The sequence below is a fragment of the Falco punctatus genome (genome assembly GCF_963210335.1).
Source record: "Falco punctatus genome assembly, chromosome: 4".
NCBI classification, from domain to species: Eukaryota; Metazoa; Chordata; class Aves; order Falconiformes; family Falconidae; genus Falco; species Falco punctatus.
Genome location: NC_137583.1, coordinates 33,852,949 through 33,863,467, shown reverse-complemented (window position 1 = coordinate 33,863,467; position 10,519 = coordinate 33,852,949). Strand labels below are relative to the sequence as shown.

The 10,519-nt window shown below is 43.5% G+C and overlaps 1 protein-coding gene across 1 annotated transcript; it reads left to right on the top strand.

The window, feature by feature from the left end:
- The first annotated feature begins 3,212 nt into the window (after positions 1-3,212).
- On the top strand, positions 3,213-10,482 carry ANKS4B (ankyrin repeat and sterile alpha motif domain containing 4B). Its single transcript, XM_080387078.1, has 2 exons — positions 3,213-3,456; positions 6,458-10,482. Exons 1-2 carry the CDS (start codon positions 3,293-3,295, stop codon positions 7,533-7,535), a joined length of 1,242 nt encoding a protein of 413 aa, XP_080243204.1. The 5' UTR covers positions 3,213-3,292; the 3' UTR covers positions 7,536-10,482.
- Positions 10,483-10,519: the final 37 nt, after the last annotated feature.

Genomic DNA, 10,519 nt, shown 5'->3' with positions numbered 1-10,519 from the left:
GCTGGCTTTATTGCCTTTCAGTTTTAAGACTTTCCCTGCTGATTAGGGCCTTGATCCCGTACGCAGGCACCAGCGTGGGTGACAACCTCCCTGTGGGAACCGGGCTGCCCAAGAGGGCATCCAGCAACAGCCTCCTCGGGGACAGCCGTTTCCCCTCTCCAAGGAGTGAAGAAATAAGCTTTTATTGTTTAAATGTTGTCGTCATCTCTCAATTGTGTAGCCACAGTTACCCTGTGTGACTAACCTCATTCTTCTCCAAGCCCATTAGTCCCAAGGATCTCATTAGGCAAGCGGAGGCTCACTCGCCTCCCCTCGTATGGCCTTTACCATACCACGTTTGGGGCTTACAACGGTTGCAATGGGGAAATGTTGTGCTGGATAATGCCTCATGCAAAGCAGATGGCACAACGGCATCGCTGTTCAGACCAGGCTCTGAGTTATCTACAACATACCTGATGATGCTGTAGTCTTTCAATCTAAATAGTTTGTTTAACTGGTAATATTTTATTTAAGACTGTTCTCAAAAAAAAAAAAAAAAAGAGCAATAATCATAGACATAGCAAAATCCAATAACAAATCAAAGCTGCTAGTTAAATAATTCATTAGCTTACAACACCACGTACCATCACAACAGCATTTCTCCTGAGCCTGGTAAGACATTTCAATTGAAAGTGGAACAGTTTTGAAGTTCTTTTCAAACTCAGAGAGAAAAGCTTCAGTCCAACTACTCAGGGAGTTTAAAAAGTTCACAATTTTGAGCTTTAGTCTCAAAAGAAAAACCTGCATTCAAGCTGAGAAATTTAGCTCATTTGATGTTGAATCATTTATTGCATTTTAAGTTGAGTTTTTTGGAAGGCACAAGGAAGAACAAATGCCAGGAGTTTAGAAACAGATGGAGATTTTGTTTGGTCTTTTCTTTTTTCTTTCTTTTTTGTGATGCCCACTTTTGTGACATAAATAATAATAAAGTGTGCGAAGTCCCAGAGCTTCTCTCCAATTGACCTGGGTTTTGCTTTACCTCTAATTAAAACTTGGAACTATAGTTCCCCACTTAGCATCACGCAGAGTAACTGTCTTTTAAAATCAGTATTTTCAGATGTTAGATGATAAAAATCACGCTGAGATCAACACTTTGTGCGCTGAATTAATTAACAGAAAAGCACTACTACCTCTGTAGTAGAGATTAATAATCTTAAAAATGAAAAGGTCTCTTTTAGCACCAACACACTTTCATGGCTGCAGCTAACAACGTGAAATGTCAACGTGCAAGAAAAATGCTGTCTCCTCTCTTCTACCAGGCGCTGGTGGTATATGCAGTATGTGCCTTGGTCATCATTTTGCACTTTTGAGAGTAAAAATGCTTGCGCTACCCAGTAAAGGAGATAAAATCCAATGGCATCAAGAAACAGCTGATCTTTTACATATATATATTTATACACACATATATATACATGTACATATATACACACACACACGTATGTATACACATGTATTACCTGTCTTTGTACTGCAACAGCTAGTTTTTTCTAGTAGCCGTAAATTTAACTCAGTGCTGAGCCTGGCTAAATAGAAAATGGAATAAACGACTGCATTTTCTATTAGAAAAGCATTAATGGCAGTGCAGGGAACTTGAAAAAGGGCTGAGGGTAAAACTGCCGTCTGATGCCGGGGGGAGGTTACCCTGGGTGAAGCACAGCCTTTCCTCACTGCCCTGCGATCCGCGATGGCACCAGGGATGGCTGTGCCAATGGACAAGGCAAAGGAAAACCAGGACTTTGGTTTGCGCCTACCTGGGCTGGCTTACACAGCGACGCCAGCCTGCCACGGGACCTGACCAGCTCGCCTTGTCCTCATGGAAGAAAAATGTTGGTACAAGTTTGTTCCTGTAAAGCTCTTCAATTCCTGCCTGAGAACATAATTAAGAGAACAAGCCCACTTGGAGGGGTCCCCGGTGTGTTACAGCGGTGGCATTACGGGAGGTAAATGAGGTCCCACTCCGTTCCGCAGCTGCCCCAGCTCCGGGCAATGGGTCGGTTTGCGATTGCTACTGCTTCTGTAATAGGGGCATCATCAGCAACAAAACCTGCCTGCTAATTGCTGAGGGTAGATTCTTTAAGATACAGGTTAATTCAGTTAGCCACAGAAAACAGCTTGATAAAAACTAACATTTATCTGGCAGCTGCTGTGAATGTGACTGGAATAGCAGATAGCCAGCAGCAGGCAGTCTCTTACTGACTTCTCAGCTACTGTTTCAAAACTGATCTTTTATATGGCTCTCTTGATCCGAAAAATTAGAAATACTAATTCTATAAGCTTCCACTGGTAGAGGTAGCCCTTAACACCACTGAGACCAGGGGAAATAATTGCTAAAGCAAGAAGTGGTTATGTAAGATGGGGACCGGACCCATCTGCTCCCCAGCAAGGACCGCAGTGCCCAGGCTGGGGCAGCACGGTACCAGCCCATCATGTTTCCATTTCTTGAATCCCCTGTGCTATCCTGAGGAAAACTTGCACATTTTTGGCACCTAAGATAGAGATTACAATACCCGTTAGAGAAAAGTATATTTGCCACGTGTTTGAAGATGCTCTGGTGGAACACAAGCTGCAGTGAACAGGGTCACACGCTGGGCTGTGGTTTTGCCTGCTGTGACTGGCAGACCTGCTGGCGGTTTGATCCAAATACCACCCTGGTCCTGACAGGTTTCCATCCCCACACCGATGTGTGTAACTGAAATGGCTTCACGGACGTGCCCGATTTGGCAGGGGAGAGGCTTGTTTGCAAATGCAGCAACCCTAAACGATGGGTTACAAAGGACTTCCCCAGCAAAGGTGACTGCTTGCACATTTCATCTTAGCGAAACTCGGAGATACTTTATTGTTTAGGGTGAAACCTCGTCGTACTGACATTCACGGCCTTTTGAAGATGTTTTTGAGGGTTTTGAAGTGGGCTTTTTTTGAAGTTCAAGGTCTTTTTGAAGTTCTCCCAGAAGTCAGGGAAAGGCACAGGCAGGATGAATGGATCCCCTCTACGTTTAAGTAGTCAGAGATGCAAGAAATGGTGAACAGCAGAGCTACCCTCCAGAAAGTGAAAGCCTTCCCCACCATCCGTGCCTGATTACCCACACAGAGCTCCAGGTCGGCTGTCTGCTAGGATGAACTTTGCCTCCTCCTTTCCATCCTCACGGGGACATCTCAACTTGTAATCATTAACGAACTATCCCCATGATGGAAGGGTGACTGCGCAGTCTGGGTATCGTTCACAGCTGCTTTGGGCAGCCCGAAGTTGCCAAAAATGTCGAGCAGGTATCACAAAGCAGCAGCTGACAGCAATTTGGACCTCTTGAAAGAAGCCACTAAGAAAGACCTCAACACTTCAGATGAAGACGGGGTAACTCCCACCCTTCTGGCAGCGTACCACGGCTACCTGGAAGCTCTGGAAGTCATATGCCGGAGAGGGTAAGTGAATCAGCTTCCACTGCTTAAAGCTTGCAGCTCAAAACTGTAATTAGTGCTTCACGTTTCTAATGGCCCAATGACCTCAGACCCCAAAGGCTGAAAATCCCGGTCATTTCTTTTGATGCGTTGCCAAGAACTGTTTCTCTCCATCGGCAATGGTTTAGGTGCCGACCCCGCAGGCAGGTCGGTACCTGTGGCCGGTGACGCCGCGCTGGCATCAGGGGGACCGTCTCATAGACGGAGCCTGCGGAGGGCAGGTGGCAGGAGCAGGGCCCTTTGCCCCTCTGTAATGGAGGAGCTGGCCAACAACCTTTGGTGAAAACCTATCTTCGAAACAGGCTCCACAGGGAAATGTGACTTTAGCAAAAAATCTCTCCCGTTTGCTTCCAAAGCGCAGTCGGTAGGCACCCATGAAGATTTAATGCTTTCCAGAGGCAAGCCACAACTGATAGATCTGAGACAGGAACAATTAAATTGTTATTTCTCTGCTTTTTATAGTATTAGCAACAACCAGCACGCTAAAAATGATAATACTGTTTCAGAAGCTGTGGTAGGATCCTTGTAAACTTAGGTGGGGGAGACAAAAGGAAAGGAAAGGAAAGTTTTCTACAAGTTTAATTTCTAATAGTAGTATCTCTGGTATCATTTAAGTGTACTACGTGCTTAAAATGTACTATTGAAATGGTAATAGCCTCCTCACCCTCTGTACTCTCTTGCTTGGAGCCTACCTTTTAAGTTGTGATACTCTAAGAAGATCTAATAAAATAAAATCTGCTCTTGTGAAGGGATACAGTTCATAAAATGTTCTTTCCGGGCTGAGATGAAGTTGATCTGTATTTTCAATCATAACAGTTTAAAGAAGATTGGATGGAAAAGTTGAGTAACTATTTGGATGTATCTGAGTTTTCTTTTATGAAAAATAGAATTGAAAATATGGAATAAAAATAGGTTTTTCAAGGATTTGCTTTATAGCTCATTGAGCTCAGGTGTGGCTGTAATAACACAATAAAGCAGACCTTTGGACCGCACGCTTACTGCTGTGCCCTCAGCAGAAACGATAATAGACCAACGGTTTTTCGACTCATATAATTAAGGCAGCTCCAAGAAAATATCTAGAGTCAATAAAGGTTTGTCCCTGAACATCTAGAAGACAGCACAACAGCTAAGGAACAAATAACAAAATATTTTTTCCAAGATTAGAGTAAAAACTATGTCTTCTGCCATATAAGCTGATAGAAGTCACAGTGGATGACACAAAGATCAGAATTTTTATGTATTTGTTATTTAATGTATTTCTAACACTTTTTCTTGGTAGAGGACAGCTTTGGGACAGTATTGCCCTCAAAATCTTCAAACATACGCATTCACCTCTATTTTAATCCAAGATTTCTTGATACAATCAGCAAGCTGTGGCTGTCAGAGGAATGGCCCCACCGGTTTCCTTGGGAGAAACTGAATTTTGGAAGATGTTCAGTCTGTTCTGCAGTCAATGTTTTCTTGTGAGAAAAGATTTTAATTCTTTTTAACAAATTCATTCTTTCCTTGAAGAGATTTCCTGACAAAGGCACTGAGACACAGGACGGTTTTCTTTATTGTGGCTGCAGATTTTAGGACTGTGGAGCCTGCAATACATTTGGCCCTTGGGACATCCAGCAATACTAACAATAAACTCCTTTCACCTTGAAAAAGTTTATCTTCACAGGCATCGAGAGATGTTTTCTCTGCTTGCTTTGCAGGTATGCAAATAAAGGCAAGACCAAGTAGCTCTGCTCTCTTTTGTGTGAGCTTCTTTCTTGGGAAAGCAGGGAAAAGAGGGATATTAGAACCCAAAGTAGATGTCAAACCTTACCCAAAGTCCCATTGAGCCAGAAGCAGACGCTCTAGTCTGTCAATTGTTTGAGACTCAAAGGCTGGCAGGCTCCATGGGGACAAGAGACTGCAAACAGCTATGAAGGGACCCAGGGGAGAATGGATGACCCCACACTCCCAAGGCTCAGGATAATGCAGCCTGTTAGCTAATGTGGGAATTCAGGGATCTGGCACGCTTGGCCACAGTCAGGCAGCTCCCCAGGGCAGAGCCACAAAAGCAGAAATATGTACACATGGCTTCCATATGTCTAAGTGGAGAAACTTTGATCCCCAGCTGCAACCTCCCTGCAGAAGTGCCTGTGCTCCCGCAGCCTGGCGCGCTCAGACCCGCTGCTCTTCCCCCATGCGAGCAGCTCTGCGTTTCAGCTCTGCGAGGGCTCCTGACCTCTCTCCTGCCTATGGCACTTCAGGCTAAAGGATGTTTTCAGATTTGGCCCTTTAGTGCTTTTCTTCAGAGATACTCAAAGCCAGAGAACCAAGCCTGAAGGAGATTTTGTGATGGGATGTACCATTTTGTTCATAGCACAGCTGCTGTGGACCCAATCTCTGAGACACTGAAATGCTTGAACTCCCAAGAGTAGAATTCTCCTTGTAAATTTGCCCCCTGGCTCTGAAGTTATTAAAGGTTTTGGGATGCTGTGGCTGCCTTGGGTGTGGGTCACAAGATGACTCCAGCTCTGTTCTGAACATTGCTAAAGTTGATCCTGCCAAATAAGTATCAAAAGATTCAAGCTGATTCTCACCTGCAGGCAGCAGTTCAGTGTGAAGGCAGTGCAAGAGTTAAAAACAAAGCAATGTTTTCCACTGGGTTTAAATTAAACTGACAAGATGTGGTACTTTATTTTCAAATGAGCCTCTGCTTTTCAAACCCCATGAGCAAAAGCAGCTTTAGGAGAACAAAAGCGTTGAATTAAAACAAGAGTATCTATCTGAGCTTAATCTAATAGCAATGGAGAAAAATGTGTAATCAGGGCTTTACTAATCATTTACCTATCACCTACCAAAAAGGTTACTGCGTGGCTCATTAAATACGTATCACTGTGGCCAGTGAAGGATCCTCCTCATATTGCCCCTATATTGCAGCGCTATGCTTGGGTACATCCAGCTCACTGTATGCTACTTCCCTTCTCAGAGGTGATCCAGACAAATGTGACATCTGGGGGAACACACCTCTCCACCACGCTGCTGGCAACGGTCACGTCCATTGTGTTTCTTTTCTGATCAACTTTGGTGCCAACATCTTCGCTCTGGACAACGACCTCCGCACCCCCCTGGAGGTGGCTGCCAGCAGGGACCGCAATGAATGTGTCCAAATCCTGGACAAAGCTGCCACCGAGCAGAATATCCTGAATCCAAAGAGGGTCTCCAAACTCAAAGCACAGGCCCAGAGGAACGTGGAGAAACAAATCAAGGAATGTGAGAAGCGCCAAGAGAAACACCAGCATGAAATGAACCAGAATTACATAAAAGAAAAGGTCGGCACAGTAAATTCTTCCAGAGGGACGCACTCCAGGGTGAAGTTGCCCAACCTCTTTGCTTCAAGTACAACAAGTTCTTTCTCCAAAAATCTGAAAGATACCTTCAAACTGAAGGCAAAAAAGACAGCTGACAGCACAAGAAGCCGGGAAACACAAAGCAGTGACCAGGAGGGTGGTACAGGTAGGACAACTGTGATGCATTTGTTTGATGAGAAAGAGGAGGAGGAATTACTGAATGACCTCGAAGAGAAAGACTTTTCAGATAATGACAGTCAGCTTTCCATTTTCAAGCGGCCAGGTCTCGGCAAGATTGTATTTGGAAGGAATTTGGCTGCGGATTTAAATCCTGGAACTGTGTCTTCTGAGAAAGAAGATGTAAGCTTTAAAATGTCCATTGGGCTCTTTCAGTATGAAAATGCTGAGAATGGCAAGGAAGACGATGCCCAAAACGGTGCTGATACCCCTTGGCAGGAGGAGGAAGAAGTTATTTGGGATGACGAGGACGCGGAGAACACACCCCTTGAGGTATTTCTGGCATCACAGATGCTGGATGAGTTTCTTCCAGTCTTCATGAGGGAAAAAATTGATTTAGATGCCCTGATGCTATGTTCTGATGAAGATCTACAGAGTATTCACATGGAACTTGGGCCAAGAAAGAAAGTCCTGAATGCTGTGAATAAAAGAAAACAGGCACTCCAGAATCCTGGAAAAACCGTAGATACTTGCTTATAAATTAACATACCCATTGCTGTAACCTGCACATGGAATCATTATATTTTTACTTTCCAAAGAACACGCGATTCTTTTCAGACGTCTGTTGAAGTGAAAGGCAAAGAGATTACCCATTGCTTTAGAAAGTACAGCAAGGACGAAGACTTTTCTCTCTGGATAGATAGCTGAGGCGAACAGGATGTTAATTGGAATATAATCTGCCAAAAAAAAAAGAATGTGAAGGTAAACCCCCAAAGGCTACAGATTTACAGCTTTTGCTCCCTGAACTGTTTATGGGGATTGGATTTCTTTTGGTCCGAATAACTTAAAATATTAGTGAAGGCCAGCCACATGATATTCCTTAACAAAGCCCTTCCTTTCCTCTCCAAAACCACAATGCAAGGAACATTCTCAAAGCTTGACAGCTTCGAGTTTTCTCCCTTGGCTTCTGTTAGATCGTTACAAACTGCTCTTCCTGGTGCTGCTGATATGTTAGAAATAGCATCTGAATCTTGATTTTGGCTGTGGTTTATTGACTCTAATAGCCTCTGAATTAATCTGAGTAAGACTAGTTGACAGCAAGTTTTGTGTTCTTGTCAGTAGACTGTTTTTCTACTGTATTGATACTAATTTTAAAATACATGAACTGTCTTGCCAAGGAATGTTGAGTGTGAGTTGTACATTCTTTTCTCTTGTTTCGTTACACTGGGCCCAGTTGCCAGCACCCATCTCGTCCTAAATGGCATCAAGACTGCAATACTTCCACCTACAAGAAGCTGAGGCTTTATTTTCAACATCTTTCATTTGTTGTGGTATATCCTCAGCTTGGTTCCTATAGGGTGCATTTTCCATTCAAAATCCAAGAAACCAGGATTCTGACCACACAGCACTTTCTGCTGGTTGTTGTCAGCCTTAGCTTGAGAACTGCACGTAACTGGGTACACACACACTCGGTGCATGGAAAGAGAAAGAAAATGAGACTGTGCTTCCATGGAAGCTCCTGCTCTTTGCAGGCTGGAGGCATTCACAGAATGCCTTCGTCTCTCTCAGCCCTGTTCCCTTGGGAAGCCAGGACTATCTGATAAGAATTAATCATTCCCGTTGAGTTTTGTGAATCTAGTAAGGTGCTTGTAGCAGCCATGCTCTGGCTAAGACTACAAACTTTATTATTAGCAGGGCATTTATCTGTAAATCTCTTTTCTAGCTCTCCCATTAGTCAGCTATGATTTCTTCCGTAGGAGTACTCTACATTCATGAACGCTAATCCTAGTTAATGACCTATTTTTTTCATGCTTCCTTCCATCCACATCTTTTTGTTACTTTGATTTGTACATTCCTTTTCTTGGGTGGATTTTATACTGCATTCTTTCCTCCTTGGATTCCAGTACTTCCATAGGTTGATATTTTCTTCTATTAAGCAGCCACATCAAAGTCTGTTCTGTGCAAACATAAATGATTGCTGTACTTAGCTCAGTAATTAAACCAAACAGCATCCCCCCCACACACAGGCTGTATGTTATTAACTCACTGGGTTGTTTTCATTTTGGCTAAGAAATTCCAAAATGTTTAACAAAGCAAGGAAGAACTGATGAATTTACACATTTGAATGCATACGAGAGTAGATTTTGAAGGGGCAAATCCTGTAACTCTTAGTCACGCAATTGATGCAAAAATCCAGGGCAGTTTGCTTCTGTAGGTCTATAATCCTTCCCTGGATGGGAGGAAATAGGATTTTCTATTTCCCATCCTGGAGATGTGGATGTTTCCTATTCCTCCTAGCAGCCCCAGAAGTGGCTAGCCCAGCCTCATCACGCTCTGTATCTTCCCCTCCCCGCAGCTGCAGAGCCTGAATTCTACCAGCCCTAACAGAAAGGGCTGACACCAGGTCTGTGCTACTCTGACGATTTCTCCCTAGTGCAGTTGTGAGCATAATGCACCTTATCAGGCCAGATTTTAAATAACCGTGTTACACCCATTTATCCAAAAATTATTTCAAATATTGCTAAGCATGCAAGTGCCCGTCACGGATGGGAGGTAAGAAAGAAGGCACCTGGTGAAATTACACTTTAGGGAGAATTGGGCCCCAAGTATCTCTACATCGCACCAAAAATGTGCCTCTTTGCACAATCAGCTGTAAATCTGCAACCTCTGACACCATGGATAATAGCAGAGACTATCTGCACATAAATCGATTGACTCCGCTGCCACAAGCATCCACTGCATTTAGGTACATCCTTAGGTATTCGCAGCACCTCTACGGAGCTAGCAGGTACAGCACAAGATCTGTAGGGGTCCCTTGGCCTTCTGGAACTGCAGCCACAGACTGAAGAAACCTGAAAGCAGCCCACAGGACGTTTTTAGACAACTGAATCTACCCCAATATATATATCTTCTCAAAATTAAAAAAAATAAGTGCAATAGTGCTAGCCCTTTTCTTGCAGGGTGGTCCTGGAAAGTGGCCTCTGGTATAAAGCAGCCATATGGAACCGAAGGGGGTGTGGAGGATACTAAAAACCCCACATTTCAGTTTTTCCCATCCACTCATGCTTTGTCATTTTCCAAATTTTTTCCACCAATCCTTTTCTTTCTTCTATAGTTTGGAAGCATTTAAATTAATGAATCCTAGATGTGACTCCTTTGCAACATTTGTATAGCACAGTTCAGTTGAAGATACTTTCTGTATCACATGTGCAATCTTATAGCCTAACCTAAACCATATAACCATAGAATCTCACATGATCACAGTCCTGCCCAGTGCAAGATTCTCCTTCCTTAAGGATTTAATACTCCACACTGGACAAACATCAAGAGGAGGGAATGTGCAGGATGGGACAATTGCAAAATTGAGTATCACAGTGGAGCAGAGCAGTCTCAGTTTATTTTTCCTCTTCCCTTTCAGTGCTCACATTTACTCAGAGCAGACACTGCAACAACTTTCTTCCTAATCTTCAAAAAAAAAACCCAAAAAGCTAAACCCCAAAACCAAAAAAAAAAAATCCAACCCC

Coding starts and splice junctions, on each gene's coding strand:
- ANKS4B (XM_080387078.1), top strand. CDS start 3,293: ATGTCGAGCAGGTATCACAAAGCAGCAGCTGACAGCAATTTGGACCTC. Junction 3,457..6,457: donor GAAGTCATATGCCGGAGAGG/GTAAGTGAATCA, acceptor TTCCCTTCTCAG/AGGTGATCCAGACAAATGTG.